Source organism: Heterodontus francisci, unplaced genomic scaffold (genome assembly GCF_036365525.1).
Source record: "Heterodontus francisci isolate sHetFra1 unplaced genomic scaffold, sHetFra1.hap1 HAP1_SCAFFOLD_188, whole genome shotgun sequence".
Lineage (NCBI taxonomy): Eukaryota > Metazoa > Chordata > Chondrichthyes > Heterodontiformes > Heterodontidae > Heterodontus > Heterodontus francisci.
The window spans coordinates 1797839-1816711 of NW_027140635.1; the positions used below are offsets into that span (position 1 = coordinate 1797839).

Below are 18873 nucleotides of genomic sequence, written 5' to 3' on the forward strand. Positions count from 1 at the left end.
ATTTTTCAACACTTTTAATAAAGGTTGCAAAGCAGCTGAAATGGCCGGCGGAAAGCTGGACACTGCTTTTACAAAGCAACGTAACATGGAAAACCCACGAGGTTAATTCACTGTTCCCAGATGAAAGTTCATCAGATTATGAGATGACAAGAAATGCAGAAGGTTTAGAGGGGATTTGAGGGGGAAAAAGTCACCCAGAGGGTGGTTAGAATCTGGAACACACTGCCTGAAGGGGTGCTAGAGGCAGGAACCCTCACAAGATTTAAGCAGTATTTAGAGGAATACTTGAAATGCCATTGCATACAAAGCTAATGGCCAAGTACTGGAAAATGGAATTGGAATAGTTAGGTGCTTCATGGACGGCACAGGCACGATGGGCCATAGGGTCTGTTTCTGTGCCATATAACTCTATGACTTAGGAACATAAGGGCAGGAGTAGGCTATTCAGTCAATCGCGCCTACCCCACCTTTCAATATAATCATGGCTGATCATCCACTTCAATGCCTTTTTTCCCCGACACTATCCCCATTTTCCTTTATGTCACTGGTATTTAGAAATCTGTCAGTCTCTGCTTTAAACAGACTCAACGACTGTGTTCCACAGCCTTCTGGGGTAGAGAAATCCAAAGATTCACAACCCTCAGAGTAAAGAAATGTCTCCTCATCTCTGTCCTAAGTGGCTTCTCTCTTATTTTGAAATTGTGTCTCCTGGTTCTAGACTCCTCACCCAGAGGAAACATCTTAGCTGCATGTACCCTATCCACCCCTTTAAGTATTGTATAGGTTTCAGTGAGATAACCTCAGATTCCTTGAAGCTCTAGAGAATGCAGGCCTAGTTTCCCTAATCTCTCCATAAGACAGTCCCGCCAGCCCGGGAACAAGTCTGTTGAACCTTCTTTGCACTCCCTCTATGGCAATAATATCCAACCTAAGGTATGGGGCCAAAACTGCACACAGTACTCCAGGTGTGGATAATCAAGGTTCTGTACAATTGAAACAATACTTTGCTACTCCTGGACTCAAATCCACTTGTGAGAAAGGCTAACATAGCATTCGCCTTCCTAATTTATTATTGCACCTGCATGTTTGCTTTCAGTGACTTATTGACAAGAACACCCAGGTCCCTTTGTACATTTACACTTTCTAATCTCTTACCATTTAGGAAATACTCTGCATATCTACTCCTCCTACCAAAGTGGATGACAACATTTTTGTCCACATTATATTCCATCTGCAATGTTAATGCCCACTCACTAAGTCTGTCCAAATCCCCTTGAGGCGGCTTTCCATCTTCGTCAGAAGACACAATTCCACCTAGTTTTGAGTCATCCGCGAACTTGGAAGCATTACTTTGGTCCCCATATCTAAATAATTGATATATATTGTCAACAGCTGGGGCCCAAGCACTGACCCCTGCGGTACCCCATTGCCACAGCTTGCCAATGCGAGAATGACCCTATTGTCTGCTTTCTACTTGTTAACCAATTCTTAATCCATGTCAGTTAAGTACTTCCTGTCCCATGTGCTTTAATTTTGCTAATCAACCTGTGGGGGACTTTATCAAAAGCCTTCTGAAAATACAAGTATACGACTTCCACCGACTCCCCTTTATCAGTTCTGTTCGTAACATCCACAAATAAACTACAACAGGTTCGGCAAGCATGATTTCCCATTCATCAATCCATGTTGACTATGGCCAAGTCGATCATTATTATTCAATGGCTATTTATCGCACCCTTTAGAGATGACTCTCTCAATTTCCCTACTACTGATGCGAGGCTAACAGGCAATTCCCTCCTTTCTCTCTCCTTCCATTATTACGTAGTGGGATGACATTTGCGACCTTCCAATCTGCAGGAACCGCTCCAGAATATAGAGAATTTTGGAAAATGATCACCAATGCATCCACTATCTCTATACCTACCTCTTTCAATACTCTGAAATGTGGAATATCAGGCCCTGGGGACTTATCAACCTTTAGCCCCATTAACGTCTACAATACAACCTTCTTACTAATATTAATTTCCTTCACTTCCTCAATCTCCCTCGTCCCTTGGATGTCTGATTCTGGGAGATTTCTGGTATCGTCCTCAGTGAAGACAGACACAAAGTAATCATTTAGCTTTTCTGACATTTCTCTATTCAGCATTTCACATTATCCCAACGTTGCCTGTAATGGACGCACATTTGTCTTAGGCAAATGTTTCCATTTTACACACCGATAGAAGGTTTTGCATCCCATCTTTATAGAGTCATAGAGTCATAAAGCACAGCAACAGACACTTTGGCCCATCCTACCTGTGCCGGCCATCAAGCACCTAACTATTCTAATCCCATTTTCCAGCACTTGGCCCGTAGCCTTGCATGCTATGCCATTTCAAGTGCTCATCTAAATACTTCTTAAATGTTGTGAGAGTGCCTGGCTCTACCACCTTTTCAGGCAGTGCCTTCCAGATTCCAACCACTTTCTGAGTGAAACTTTTTTCCCCAAATTCCCTCCAAACCTTCTGCCACTTGCCATAAATCTATGCTCCCGGGTTACTGACCCCTACACGAAGGGAAAAAGATTCTTCCGATCTAACCTATCTATGCCCTTTATAATTTGTATACCTCAATCATGTCCCCCTTCAGCCTTCTCTGCTCGAATGAAAACAACCCCAGTCTTTTCAGTCACCCTTCATAGCTGAAATGCTCCAGCCCAGGCAACATCCTGATGAATCTCCTCTGCATCCTTTCCAGGGCAATCACATCCTTCCTATAATGTGGTGCTCAGAACTGTGCACAGTACTGTACTCCAGTACTAGCGTTTTATACAGCTCCATTATAACCTCCCTGCTCTTATATTCCATGCCTCGGCAAATAAAGGAAAGTATCCCATATGCCTTCCGAACTGCCTAATCTACCTGTGCTGCTGCCTTCAGTCATCTATGGACAAGTACACCAAGGTCCCTCTGACCCTCTGTATTTCCTCGGGCCCTACCATCCATTGTATATTACCTTGCCTTGTTATTCCTCCCAAATGTCATCACCTTACACTTCTCAGGATTAAATTCCATTTGCCACTGCTCGAACCATCTTACTTACCCATCTATATCGCGCTGTAATCCAAGGCTTTCCTCCTCACTATGTATGACACAAACAATTTACGTGCCATCTGCGAACTTACTTATCATACCTCCTATATTCACGTCTAAATCATTCATGTACACTGCAAACAGCAAGAGCCCCAGCACCGTTCCCTGTGGTACACCAATTATCCAAGGCTTCCAATTGCAAAAGCAACCCTCGATCGTCACCCTCTGCCTCCTGCCACTAAGCCAATTTTGGATCCAATTTGCCAAATTGCCCTGCATCTCCTGGGCTCTTACGTTCTTGACCAATCTCCTATGCGGGACGTTATCAAAAGCCTTACTGCAGTCCGTGTAGACTACATCAGCTGCTTTACCCACATCTACACATCTACTCACAGCCTCAAAAATTCAAGCAAGTTAGTTAGACACGATCTTCCCCTGACAAATCCACGCTGTCGATCCCTTATTAATCCCTGCCTCTCCATTTAGAGATTAGTCCTTTCCCTCAGAACTTCTTGCAATAGTTTCCCAACCTCTGATGTTAGACTCACTTGTTTGTAATTACCTGATTTATCCCTGCTATCCTTCTTGAATAATGGTACCACTTTCGCTGTCCTCCAATCCTCTGGTACCTTTCCTGTGGCGAGAGAGGATTTGAAAATTTGTGTCAGAACCCCTGCTATCTCCTCTCTCACTTCACAGAACAGCCTGGGATACATCCCATCTGGGCCTGGGAGTTTATCCACTTTGAAGCCCGCTGAACCCGCTAATACTTCCTCACTGTCAGTGCTAATATGTTCAAGTATATCACACTGACCTCTACACCTACATCGTCCTTCTCCATAGTGAACAGAAGGAAAGTAATCAATTGAAACCTCACCTCTATCCTGCGGCTCCACATACAGATTGTCACGTTGGTCCGTGATGGGCCATACTGTTACCCTGGTTATCCTCTTACCCTTAATATATTTATAACATGCCTTAGGAGTTTCCTTTACCTTGCCCGCAAGTGTTTTCTTATGTCCCCTCTTCGGTCTCCTAAGCACTTTTTAAAATACTTGCCCCAACACTTTCTATACTCCTGTAGTGCCTCCGCTGCTTTCAGCACTCTGAATCTGCCATAAACATCTTTTTTTCACGATCCAATCCTTTATATCGTTTGACATCCAGGGTTCCCTTGACTTGTTGGTCCTGCCCTTCACCTAAACGGGGACCGGTTGGCTCTGAACTCTCACTAGTTCTTCCTTGAATGACATCCATTGGTCTGATATAGACTTTCCTGCAAGTAACTGCTCCCAGTCCACTTTGGCCAGATCCTGTTTTATCATATTGAAATCGGTGTTCCCCCAATTCAGTACCTTTATTTATTTGTCCTTTTTCATAGCTACCTTAAATCTTACAGAGTTATGGTCACTATCCCCGAAATGCTCCCCCACTGACACTTCTACCATTTGTCCAGCTTCATTCCGTAGGATTAGGTCCAGTACTGCTTCTTCTCTCGTAGGACTTTCTCCGTACTGGTTCAAAGAGTTCTCGTTTTTGCATTTTAAGAATTCCACCCTCTTTAAGCCTTTAGCAATAAGATTTTCCAAGTTTACATTGCGGAAGTTGAAATCCCTTACGAGTATTACCCTATTATTTTTGGACCTCTCTGAGATTTGCCTACATATCTATTACGCTATCTCTCCCTGACTGGAGGTCTGTAGTACACTCGCTGCCAAGTGAGTCCCCCCCTTTTTAACGTTTTACCCATATTGCCTTATTTGAGGAACCTTCTAAGATATCATGACTCTTACTGCAGTAATTGACTCCTTGATCATCAGGGCAATGTGACCGATTTTACCCCCTCCCCTGACACGCCTGTAGATTCTATACCGTAAATACTTATCCTTGCCTTTGACCAGTGGATACAGACACGGAGGATACAGCCCACATATGAAAGCCTCAGAAAGGTGATCCTTCTCAAGGAGTTCAAAAGTTCTCTCCCAATTCCCAGGAAGATGCACATAGAGGAACAGAAGGCTCAAAGAGCCAGGCAGGTTGCAATTCTGGCTGTTGAATTTTCGCTTGTACACAAGGCCTTAACGCCTAAGTTGAAGCCCTTCCCTCGTCTCCCCAAAGACCCAAGAATAAAAGGTGGAATGGTGATAGGAGCTCGAACAGCCATGAGCAAGACAGAAAAGTTGGACAGACGGGGGGCCATCCTCAGGCCAAATAGGATGGTACTGAGAGCAGGAGTAACGGATGAAGACTTGTGCGTTCCACTGTAATACTGCAGGTCAGCATCGTGCTGAATGCTGGAAGTGACGGGGAAAAGCATTAGGAGTAATCAGGGTCCACCAGATTAGTGCAGGAAAACTGGCCCTGATGGAAAGTACAGTAGGTCAGGCTGTGCCTTTACCTGCGGCTGTCAGACACAGTAAACCTACCACTGACAGTGTGGAAAAACCTGACAAAATCCTTGACAGTTACCAGTATCCTGTATCCAAATGAAAATAGACCCCATACCCCTCGACTGAGGCTAGCAAGCCCATAGTCATAATCAGGGATACAGGGGACACACAATCTCTTTGGCTGGGAAAATGCATGACCTTTACCGACAGAGAGTGCAGTGAATGCAAGAGTGTTACAGACAGTATATGTTTATACCTTTATATCGGGTGCACTTGGACTGTGACCCAGCTTCAGGAGCGGTAACCATGGGGATTGTCCCTAGTTTGCCATTGAATGGGTCGATCTGCTCCTGGGTAATGATCTGCCAGGGGAAAAGGTGGCAGCTTCCCCAGTAGCTCTAGATAGACCAAAGGAGGTCCGGGAGACAGAGCAGTCACAGGAGAATGTCCTTAACATTCTCCCTGATTGTGTGGTGACTCGGTCCATGGTCAAACAATCCCCATCAGAGGCGGCTGAACTGACACTACAGAGCGATGACCATACTGTCTGGTTGTCTGAAACCTTATTTGGGAAGTTAGAGGACCCAAAGGATGTGTTAAACAGATCTTCCTTATTTGAGGCTCAACAACCCGACCCAGTGTTAAAAATATAGTACAGACTGTCCAAACCAAAACTGAAGCAGAGGCAGTCCGAGAGTGCTACTATTTAAAGAACGAGGCGCTGATGAGGAAGTGGAAACCTCCTCAAAGACCTACGGATGAAGAGTGGAAAGTGGTTCACCAGAAAGTGGTGCCACTGAGGTATCTTAAAGAATAATTAAGAATTGTCCACGAGCTTCTAATAACTGGACATGTAGGTGAACGCAAAATTGAAGCCCACATAAGACAGCATTGTGACTGGCCACAACTCCACAAAGATGCAGCGGAATTCTCTAAAATAGTTCATATGTGCCAGATAGTGGGGAATCCCCAACCTGCAATAAAACATACACCCCTAATTCCCATACCAGCTTTTGGAGAATCCTTCAGCAGAATTCTGCTGGATTGTGTGGGATCGCTGCTGAAACCAAAAGGGGACTACGAGTGTCTTGTCACCATTATGGATGTTGTGACCCGATTCCCAGAGGCCATTCCCCCAAAGATCGATCTCTGTCAAGGTAGTGGTGGAGGGGCTAATCCAATTCTTTAAACAATATGGGGGGCCTGCTGAGATTCAGATGTACCAGGGTACGAGAAGGCATGGGTATTCTGGGCATAACCCAGCTAAAATCCTCCGCCTATCACACACAGTCCAAAAGGGCTTTGGAGCGGTACCACCATACCCTAAAGACAATGATCAGGCCATACTGCCATGAGTAACCCCATGACTGGGTCAAAGGGTTGGGATCTGTCCTGTTGGCTACCGGGGAGTTATCCAATGATTTCACTGGCTTTACTTCCTTTGAATTAATTTATGGACACGACGTGAGAGGTTCTCTTCAACTAACCAAGGAGACGTTCTGGGGACACAGAGATGAGTTTTCCATGGTACACTACATGTCCATGCACTGGGAATGGTTCACGAGAGCCTGTGCAATATCGCAGGAACACCTAAAGACGTCCCATGCAGCTATGAAAATGTAAGCAGACAGAAATGCCAAAGCCAGAACATTTCAGCCCAGAGACCATGTATTGTTACTACTCCTAATGCAGGGAGAACCACTGAAAGCCCGGCTCAGTGGTCCAAGTGGAGTGGCAAAAGGAATAGCCGGGTAAATTATTTAATTGACACCCAGACCAAAGGGAAAATAAAAGTAAAGGCTGTGGAGGGGACAGAACTGTCAGACAGTTAGGAGGGAAGGATTGAAAAGGACAGTGAGGACAGGTTAGAGGAAGTCCAGGAGGTTTCCCAACCGACACCCCCTACTCTTCAATGAGCCAACCCTGAAATGATAGGATACGTTAGACAACACGCTCTCCTCCTTAAATGCAGGCCAAAGAAGCAGCCTAAAAAGGCTGCTAACAGCTTTTACAGGAACGTGCAAAGTCAAAGAAAGTCCCCAAACAGGCCAGCCAGTGGTGAGGGGCATGCCTCACCTATTCGAAGTGCCTCATGCATGTGTAGTGAATGCTGGACTGACGCCTGCCCATAGTAAAGGGAAAAGGAAAGGGAAATGCTGAACATTAAACAGCACTTGTGTACCTGACCAGAATGCTAAATGTAAGTTCATTGTGGATCTACCCATTAAAGAACCCAATGATCAGGTCCCAAATCCAAAGCTAATCAAACCCAACAACTTCAAAGTAGAACTCAGCAAGAACAAAGGCCCAGAGAAAATTAGTTTCCTGTTTAAATATCTATAAAAACTCGTAATATGTCTTTATATTTCTCACCAGCTTTCTCTCATACTCTACTTTTTTCCCTCTGTATAAATCTTTTAGTTGCTCTTTGCTGCTTTCTATACTCTGTCCAATTTTCTCACCTGTCACCTATCCTTGCACCATTATATAGTTTTTTCTTTCAGTTTGATATTATCTTTAACTGTTTTAGTTAACCACGGATGGTGGGTCCTGTCAGCCTTTATGTGTAAAAGTTTTCCCAGTACCTTTTCTCTGGTGATGGTGATTGGTTTAAGTTCCTCCCTCCCTTTTGTTTTTTGATTTAGGTATCTTTGGAAGTTTTTCTAAGTCTTCTGCAGTGAAAGCTGACACAGAATATCTGTTCAACACCTACGCTATGTCCTTGTTTCTCGTTATTAATTCCCCAAACTCACTCTCGAGAGGACCAACACTAATTTTAGTTACTCTTTTCTGATTTAAATACTTGCAGAAACGATTATTCTCTGTTTTATATTACTCTTTAGCTTTTTCTCACACTCTACTTTTTCCCTCTTATTTCTTTTCTCATTCTTTGTCAGTTCTTAAAATCTGCCAATCTTCTGACCTGCCGCTAATATTTGTAGATTTGTACAGTGTTTCTTTCAATTTGATATTATCCTTAACTTCCTTATTTATGCAACTTGTGCAAGAGTATTTCGTTCTCACCGAGATAAATTTTTGCTAACAGTTATTAAACATCTCCTTAAAAGTCAGCCACCATATCTCTACTGTTCTAACTTTCAACCTAATTCCGCAGTTAACCTTAGCTAGCTCTGCCTTTTATCTTATAAATGCCTTTATTTAGATTTTGAAAAATAGTCCCAGAACCATAGTTTTCCCTTCAATCTGAACATTGAAATGTTATAATGTTATGATCATTGACGCCTAGAAGCTCCTTCAACATGAGATTCTTGATTAATCCTTTCTCATTGCACATTACCAGTTCCAGAATAGCCTGCTAATGTTGTCCCCTTGTTTAAGAAGGGTAGCAGGGATAATCCAGATAATTATAGACCGGTGAGCCTGGCGCCAGTGGTAGGGAAGCTGCTGGAGAAGATACTGAGGGATAGGATCTATTCCCATTTGGAAGAAAATGGGCTTATCATGATAGACAACATGGTTTTGTGCAGGGAAGGTCATGTCTTACCAACTTAATAGAATTCTTTGAGGAAGTGACAAAGTTGATTCATGAGGGAAGGGCTGTAGATGTCATATACATGGACTTCAGTAAGGCGTTTGATAAGGTTCCCCATGGTCGGTTGATGGAGAAAGTGAAGTCGCATGGGGTCCAGGGTGTACTAGCTAGATGGATAAAGAACTGGCTGGGCAACAGGAGACGGAGAGTAGCAGTGGAAGGGAGTTTCTCAAAATGGAGACGTGTGACCAGTGGTGTTCCACAGGGATCCGTGCTGGGACCACTGTTGTTTGTGACATACATTAATGATTTGGAGGAAAGTATAGGTGGTCTGATTAGCAAGTTTGCAGACGACACTAAGATTGGTGGAGTAGCAGATATTGAAGGGGACTGTCAGAGAATACAGCAGAATATAGATTGATTGGAGAGTTGGGCAGAGAAATAGCAGATGGAGTTCAATCAGGGCAAATGCGAGGTGATGCATTTTGGAAGATCCAATTCAAGAGTGAACTATACAGTAAATGCAAAAGTCCTGGGGAAAATTGATGTCCAGAGAGATTTGGGTGTTCAGGTCCATTGCTCCCTGAAGGTGGCAACGCAGGTCAATAGAGTGGTCAAGAAGGCATACGTCATGCTTTCCTTCATCAGACGGGGTATTGAGTACAAGGGTTGGCAGGTCATATGACAGTTGTATAAGACTTTGGATCGGCCACATATGGAATACTGCGTGCAGCTCTGGTCGCCACATTACCAAAAGAATGTAGATGCTTTGGAGAGGGTGCAGAGGAGGTTCACCATGATGTAGCCTGGTATGGAGGGCGCTAGCTATGAAGAGAGGTTGAGTAGATTAGGATTATTTTCATTGGAAAGACGGAGGTTGAGGGGGGACCTGATTGAGTTGCACAAAATCATGAGAGGTATAGACAGGGTGGATAGCTTTTTCCCACAGTGGGGCATTCAATTACTAGGGGTCACGAGTTCAAAGTGAAAGGGGAAAAGTTTAGGGGGGATCTGCGTGGAAAGTTCTTTACGCAGAGGGTGGTGGGTGCCTGGAACGTGTTGCCAGCGGAGGTGGTAGACGCGGGCACGACAGTGTATTTTAAGATGTATCCAGACAGATACATGTATGGGCAGGAAGCAAAGAGATACAGACCCTTAGAAAATAGGCGACATGTTTAGATTGAGGATCTGGATCTGCGCCGGCTTGGAGGGCCAAAGGGCCTGTTCCTGTGCTGTAACTTTCTTTGTTCTTTGTTTGTTCTTTGCTCCTTGGTTGGCTCCAGAATTGCGCTGCTCTAAGGAACTATCCTGAATAAATTCCATCAACGAATTTTCCGGGCTACCTTTGCCACATTGATTTGTCCAATCTACATGTAAAATCAACTCACCCATGATTATCTTGGTGACTTTCTTACACACCCCATTTACTTCTTCCTGTACACTCTGTCCGACACAAAACAATATAGGTCACTGAGTAGAGGGATGTTGGGTGAACAGGATTTAGTGTGAGTTTGGTTATGGCCAGCAGGGTATTTTATCGACTGTGGTTTATGGCGGTTTGTATTAGGGAGTGTGATCAGGACAGCACTGGAATAATCCCGTCTGTATTTATCAAAGGAACAGATGAGGGATTTATGCAGCAAATGGACTCCCACGGAGGACGATATTACGGAGGAGGTGGTTGGTAAGAAAAGCCATGCAATTAATAATTTTTAATGGAATTAATAGATGAATAGAGAGACTTACCAGGGACACCAACAACAGCTAGGATCGGATAATAAATGTGTTGAATCATCCTCAGTGCATAGTAGATCCGATTCGCTGTTGTTATCCAATAATCATCCGCAGTAAGAGAGTCAAACCAATAGGATAAACTCCTACGCATTGTTGTGACATTCCAATCCATTGTTCTCAGATTCTGATCCATTGTTGTAACATTCCAATCTATTGTTCCCAGATTCTGATCCATTGTTGTAACGTTCCAATCTATTGTTCCCAGATTCTGATCTCTCTTCTCCCTCTCTCTTGAGCTTCTGATCCCTGTTAGTGTCGGGGGTGATGTTCCCGCTGACACTATGGGATAACACATTGAAAGGCGCCCCTTATTAATAGAAGAGGGAAACTCTCCACTGACACAATTCATATCCATGGAGACTGACATTAATTACAGTCACTGAACAAACAGGTTCAGTTAACCCCTTTCAATCCAACACCTTTTGTATTACAATTAAGTACAACATTTACCCAGTCTAGATGGGATGCATGAGGGATGCTGAGGGAAGGAATGGCGGAAATAGCAGAGGCAATCGCCAGAACCTTTCATTCCTCTTTGGATATGTGAGTGATGATGGAGGACTGGAGGGTTGTAAATGTTAAACTCTGTTTAAAAAAGGAGAGATGGATAAGCACTGTTATTGCAGACCCGTCAGACTAACATCGATGGTGGAAACATTTCAACCATTAACCAGGACAAAGATACATGTTGTTTTGAAAAAAAAAACAAGCGTTTATAAATGTCAACTACCATGAACTACCATGTTGAAGGTAAATTCTAACTTACAAACTGGAAGGATTTATTTGACGAAGTAATAGAGGGGATTGATGAGGGTGGCACTGCTGATGTTACGTATATAAACTTTCAAAAGGTATTTCATCAAGTGGCACTTAATAGACTTCTTAGGAAAAGGATCCAATGGATCCAAGTGGCAGTGGTTGTGTGAACATTCAATTGACTGAGGCACAGAAAATAGAGAGAGGCTGTGAGCCATTGGTTTTCAGGCTGGGGAGCAGTATACTGTGCTGTTCCAAAGGCATCAATAATAACATCAACATATATTTATATAGCGCCTTGCTGTCTCTGTCACTGAACAATCTATATACAGCAAAGAATTAAGTTTCATCCGCTTACGCCGCCACCTCAATAAATTTCACGCTCAGCGTGATGTTGAAGTCTTTCCCTTCACAACTTCTTCCCACTTACCTCTTTGACCAGGAGTTCCCCCAACAAGCGGGCCGATTCACCCACCTCCAGTACTCTCTCTCCAACAGGACCCCTCCCTCTGGACTGTTATCCAATCCTGATCTTTTCATTGAGAACTGTCGACGTGATATCAGCCATCTCAATTTCTCCACTCCCCTCACTCACACTAACCTCTCTCCCTCTGAACTTTTGGCACTCCGTTCTCTCTGGTCTAATCCCGACATTGTGATCAAACCTGCAGACAAAGGTTGAGCTGTTGTTGTCTGACGTACCGACCTCTACCTTGCAGAGGCTCAGCAACAACTTTCAGGCATTTCTTCCTACCTCCCCTGGACCATGACCCCACCAACGAACATAAGGCTACTGTCCACAGGACTGTCCCTGACCTCATCCGCTCCAGAGATTTGCCCTCTACAGCTTCCAACCTCATAGTCCCCCAACCCTGGACAGTCCACTTCTACCTCCTTCCTAAAATACCCGAACGAGATAGTCCTGGTGGACACATCGTTTCAGCCTGTTGCTGCCTCACTGAACATATTTATTCATATCTTGACTGTATGTTTTCTTCCCTTATTGTCTCTTTTCTCCCCTTGTCCAGTCTCCTCCCACCTACATCTGTGACTCTTCTTATGCCCTACGCAATTCCGACAATTTCTAGTTTCCTGGACCTAACAGCATCCTCGTCACTAAGGACGTTCAATCTCTGTACTCCGCCATTCTCCACCAGGATGGTCTGAGAGTTATTTGCTTATTCTTGAACAGAGGCCCAACCAGTCCCCGTCTACTCCGACCCTCCTCCGCCTGGCTGAACTTGTTCTCACATTGAATAACTTCTCCTTCAACTCCACTCGCATCTTCCCAATAAAAGGTGTTGCTATGGGTACCCGCATGGGTCCTAGTTATGACCGTCATTTTGGGGGTAAGCCGAACATTCCTTGCTGCAGTCCTGTTCAGCCGCCTCCCCGAGCTTTTTTCCCAGTATATTGATGACGTACATGGTGCTTTTTCCTGCTCCCACCCCAAACTGGAAAACATCAGCTTAGCGTCGAAGTTCCACCCTTCTCTCTACCTTTGCATGGTCCATCTCCGACACTTCCCTGCCCTTCCTCGATTTCTCTGTCTCCATATCTGGGGATAGGCTGTCTACTAATATTCATTATACACCCACCGACTCCCACAGCTACCTCGACTACACTTATTCCCACCCTGTTTACTGTAAGGACTCCAATCCATTCTCCTAGTATCCCTGTCTCCATCGCATCTGTTCTGGTGATGCTACCTTTGACAACAACACTTCTGATATGGCTTCCTTTTTCCTCACTGAGAATCCCCAACCCTAGTAGTTGACAGGGCCCTCAACCGTGTCTGACCCATTTCCCGCACTTCTGCCCTCATCCCTTCCGCTAACTGCCAGACCTGTGAAAGTCTTGATCTTGTCTTCACTTTCCACTCCACAAGCCTCCACATCCAAAGGATCATCCTCTGCCATTTCTGCCACGTCCACCACCAAATGCATCTTCCCCTCCCCTCCCCTTTCAACAATCTGAAGGGACCACTCCCTCCGTGACACCCTGGTTCACTCCTCCATCACCCTCGACACATCGTCCCCTTCCCACGGCACCTTCCCATGCAATCAACGGATATGTAATACTTGTTTTTTTTTTACCGCCTCTCTCCCCACTATCCAAGACCCCAAACACTCCTTTCAGGTGAAGCAACAATTTACTTGTACTTCTTTCAATTTAGTACTCTGTATTCACTTCTCACAATGCAACCACCTCTACATTAGGGACGGGTAATAAATGCTGTCCTAGCCAGCGACTCACACATCCCAGGAACACATAAAAAAAACAACATTGGGCAGACCAAATGTAGATTGGGTGATCACTTTGCAGAACATGCCCACTCAATTCACAAGCATGACACTGAACTTCCAGTCACTTGCCATTTTAATTCACTGCCCTGCTCTCACTCTGAAATTCCTAACATCGACGTGCTGCAGTGTTCCAGTGCAGCTCAACTCAAGCTTGAGGTGCATCTCCTCATATTATAACTAGGCACCTTAGATCCTCGGTAATCAACATTGAGGTCAACAGTTTTAGATCGTCACCTAGTCTTAACTTGCTTTTCATGTTTTTGCTTTCGGACAGAGCAGTTCATTATTTAGCCATTAATACTCTCTCTGGACAAATGCTTTGTCTCTCACAAGAAATGTTATCACTCGCTTTGCCTTGTTCTTTGGCATTTAATCTCTCCGCCCTCGGCCCCATCACAGACCTTCCCTTTTTATGTTCTTCCCCAACTTTCACTTGTTCAAAATCTATTACCTTTCTAACCGTTGCCAGTTCTGATGAAAGGTCGTTGACATGAAACTTTAACTGTGCTTCTCTCTCCTCAGCTGTTGCCAGGCCAGATGAGCACTTACAACATTTTCTGTTGCTATTTTACATATGACTGGATCCTAGCCAAACAGAATTCAATGGGAATCAAGGGGAAAGCAGTCCGCTGGTTCGGGTCATACCTAGTGCAAATGAGGATGGCTGTGGTTGTTGGAGGTCAATCATCTCAGCTCCAGGACATCACTGCAGGAGTTCCCCAGGGTAGTGTCCTAGGCCCAAACATCTTCAGTTGCTTCATCAACGATGTTCCTTCAAACATAAGGTCAGAAGTGGGAATGTTCACTGATGATTGCACAATGTTCAGCACCATTCGCGACTCCTCAGATACCGAAGAAAGACATATGCAGCAAGCTCTGGAAAACATGCAGACTTGCGTTGGTAGGTGGCAAGTAACATTCGTGATACAAAAGTGCTAGGCAATAACCATCGGCAATAAGAGGAACTCTAACGATCTCCCCTTGACATGCAATGGCATTACCATCGCTGCACCATCGACTTTAATCATCCTAGGGATGTTACTATTGAGCAGAAGCTGCATTGGAGCAGCCACATAAATACGATTGCTACAAGGGCAGGCCAGTGGCTGGGAATTCTGCGGCGAGTAACTCACCTTCTGACTCCCCAAAGCCTGTCCACCATCTACATGGCACAGGTCAAGAGTGTAATGAAATGCCCTCTACTTGCCTAGATGGGTGTGGCTCCAACGACACTCAAAAAGCTCAACACCTTCCAGGACAAAGCAGCCCGCTTGATTGGTACCCCAGCCACAACCTTACACATTCATTTCCTCCACCACGGATGCACAGTGGCAGTAGAGTTTACCATCTACAAGATTCATTGCAGCAATTCACCAATGCTCCTGAGACAGCAGCTTCCAAACCCGCGACCTCTACCACCTAGAATGACAAGGCTAGCAGATGTATGGGAACACCACAGCCTGCAAGTTCCCCTCCAATCCACACACCATCCTGACATGGACTCTTAGTGCAGTTCCTTCACTGTTGTTGAGTTAAAAGCCTGGAACTCATTCCCTAACAGCACTGTGATTGTATCTACCTCACATGGAATGCAGCGGTTCAAGAAGGCAGCTCACCACCACCTTCTCAAGGGAAATTAGGGAGGGGCAGTAAAAGCTGACCTAGCTAGCGACGTCCACAACCCATGAAATAATGAGAAGGGAACAGCTGTTCCTTCCAGCTGGACAACAGTGGAGAATTGTGGGAAGAAGAGTGTGTCACCAACATTGTCACAGGCTGCAGTAATTTTGTGAAGGGCAAGGAGGGATAGTTTGTCTTTGCAACAGTCACACAGCGTGCCACTGTTTACAATCTTACCAACATGTCCTGCCACCTTTATAGAATTATGCACATGCATCAACTCTGTTGTTGCACCGCCCCCCATTAAAAGTATACCCTTTATTATCCATTGCCTCTCCTCTCTGCCCTGAGAAGATGCATCAATATACCAATTTGTGCTTCTGTTAAAATTCATCTGTCATGCGTCTGTCCATTCCACCAGCCTGTCGATATACACTTGAAGTCTGTCACTATCATCCGCACTGTGCAATACACTTTCAAGTTTTGCATCAACTGCAAATTTTGAAATTGTTCCGTTTACACTCAAGTCCAAGTCGCTAACATATATCACGAAAAGTAGCAGTTCTAGTAACGAAATATGGGAAAACTACCTCCAGTTCTAAAAACAACCTTTCACCACCTCCCTCTGCTTCCTGGCATGCAGAGAGCATTGATGTTTTTTTCCATGGACTTCAATGTTGCTGACACGCCTGTTAAGTAACACTTCATCAAATGTTGTTTGGACATCAACTATCACAGCAACACATCAACTAAATGACCCTCATCAACCTGTCCTGTTACTTCACTGAAAATACTCAATCAAATTAGTTAAATACAATATGGCTTTGACAAATCCGTGCCTAATGCATCCACATTTGTCCCAAAGAGCTAATTTTGTACGGGATTGTAATTTTAACAGCTTTGTCAGCACAGAGGTTCAAGCGGCTGGCTTCTATTTGCTGGCCTTGTCTTTACACTCTTTTCAGAAAATGGTGTAATATTTGCAATGCTCCAGTCCTTTGGCACCATCCCTGTAAGGAAAATTATAGCCGGTGCCTCCACAATTTCCACCCTTACTTCCATCAGCAAGTCAGATGCTTTTTGCCTTCACATATTCAAGTACAGCCAGCCTTCCTAATACCCCCGGCTGAGAGAACATGTTTTGCTGAATGGGGGAATTTTAACTAATCGATTGGAAACCTACATTAAACTTAAAAAAAAAAAACTGGCAGTCAAGATGGCCACTACAATTTGCATTGAAATGTCTAACATTACAGGACATCGAAGTCTTCAAAGCTCCCACCCAGGAGAATAGATTTAACAGCTGAGTTGATAATCTGGGATCACCCTCATTAGCAGGACATTCGAAGCCATCTTTGGGCATTCACTTGTGGAAGGTACTTGCAGGGCATAAACCATGGCACAATGTAATCTGAGAGAGATTTGTTATTCTGAGACATTGGACCTCATTAAAGAAAAAAGGCACCGAGAAAAAGGCATGTGACAGCTCTCCCACCTCCCCACAACCCCCACCCCTAGTATATGTAAAGTTGTTTTTTTGTTGTTGCTGTTTTACACAGCAGGCAAACTTTTGGAGTTAAGCTGTGCAAGGCCATGGTGGAGCTGTCTTTTTCGCTGTCTCTCTCCAGATAACATTGCAAGTTTCAGAATATGTCTGTGACAGCAGAACATCCATGTCCACCATTGCTACATACAGAGACCCGGGCAGAAACCACCGACCATTACTGCCTGCAATAAAACGCTGGACCAGGGAACCAGCTGCATGTGCACATTTACCAGCCAGAGACCTTGGAACTAGGAATTGAGTCAGAGCAAAACTGAATTACCAGATCCCACTGACTATATATTACTTTTACTTGTTCTGTACTCTAATCCAACCCAACTATTCTTCATCACTGTGTAACCTACGTGTGTTTGTGTGTGTGTGTGAGATTATGAACATTTTAGCATAGTTTATTATTTTACTTCGATTGGGATTTAATTTTCAGTAGAATAAACTAACCTCGTTCTCGTTTAAACTCAAGAAAACCTATCCAATCTATTATTTTATGACCATAGCACATGAAGATTTAAAGACTAACTGAATTGGTAAACACATTCACTGCCTAAAAAGGAATAAAGCATGTTGCATCAAACAAGGAGAGGGACAAGAGTGAAGCCTTGAGACCCTTCCTCACCTGAGTGGAACATAAATTTGGGGGGCTCGCATCTGGGATCAAAAGCCAAAGACAAACAAGAATTTGAAAGGAAACCAGATGGATTCCTCGCAAAACCTTTAAAACTTCAGTGTAGATTTTCTTGGGTCGTTCACTGCTCGAGTACTAAAATGTCCACATTAGAGGCCAGTACCTTCCTAAACCAGAGTCAAGTAACTTGGAACAGTTTAAATGCTCCATCTGTCGAAAGGTTGAGGACGGTAGCAAAACTAGGAAACCGAAAATCCTAAAACATGTGCCATCCATTTTACATTTAAACCAGAAAACTCAGAAACAGGTGTAGTGTTGGAAACAGACAAAGAAACATTAGCGGAGGGACAGCGAGCACATAGGAGATTAGGATTAGAATTCCAAAAGGAGAAAGAGCAGAGAGAGTTTCAGGAAAGAGAAAAAAGAGATAGCTTTTCCAAAGGGAAAAATAGAGAGTTTCAGGAAAGAGAGAGATAATTTTCCATCAGAAGAGGGAAAGGGAGTTAAGACAGCTCGAAATAACTATAGGAAAGCTCAATGCAACTAGTGAAGGTCCGGCTAGTGAGGGAACCCGCCCTAGCTCAGGATAGAGTGCTGAGCACTTAACGTTATTCCAACTGATACCAATGTTCAATGAGGGAGACATGGAGGCATTTTTCATCTCTTTTCGAAAGCATGCAAAACAGCTGAAGTGGCCAGCAGAGAGCTGAACTCTTCTACTGCAAAGCAAACTAAGAGGAAAAGTGCACAAGGTCTATTCACTGTTGCCTGATGAGAGTTTGTCTGACTATGAGATGACTAAAAATGGTATCCCACATGCATCCGAGCTGGTACTGGAGGTGTACCATGAAAAGTTCTGAACTCTGCAAAAGCAGCGATTATCACCGCAGCCTCACAGCTCCAGCCACCCGGGTTCAATTCTGTGGTACTGCCTGTGTGGAGTTTGCAAGTTTTCCCTGTGTCTGCGTGGGTTTTCTCCGGGTGCTCTGGTTTCCTCCCACATGCCAAAGACTTGCAGGTTGATAGGTAAATTGGCCATTAGCAATTGCCCCTCGTATAGGTAGGTGGTAGGGAAATATCGGGACAGATGGGGATGTGTTAGGAATATGGAATTAGTGTAGGGTTAGTATAAATGGGTGGTTGATTGTCGGCACAGACTCCGTGGGTCGAAGTGCCTGTTTCAGTGCTGTATCTGTAAAATTAAAACTAAAACTAAAACTTACCTAGAGATTGAAACGGTTAAGCAATTCGCTT

The 18873-nt window shown here is 44.2% G+C and overlaps 1 protein-coding gene across 1 annotated transcript in view; it reads right to left on the reverse strand.

Moving 5' to 3' along the window:
• Window positions 1–10884, reverse strand: part of LOC137360366 (probable G-protein coupled receptor 139) — a 57452-nt gene extending 46568 nt beyond the window's left edge. Inside the window, exon 1 of the mRNA XM_068025829.1 lies at window positions 10704–10884. Within this exon, the coding sequence (XP_067881930.1) occupies window positions 10704–10884 (181 nt within the window). The remainder of the gene's footprint in view (window positions 1–10703) is intronic.
• Between the last annotated feature and the right edge of the window lie 7989 nt (window positions 10885–18873).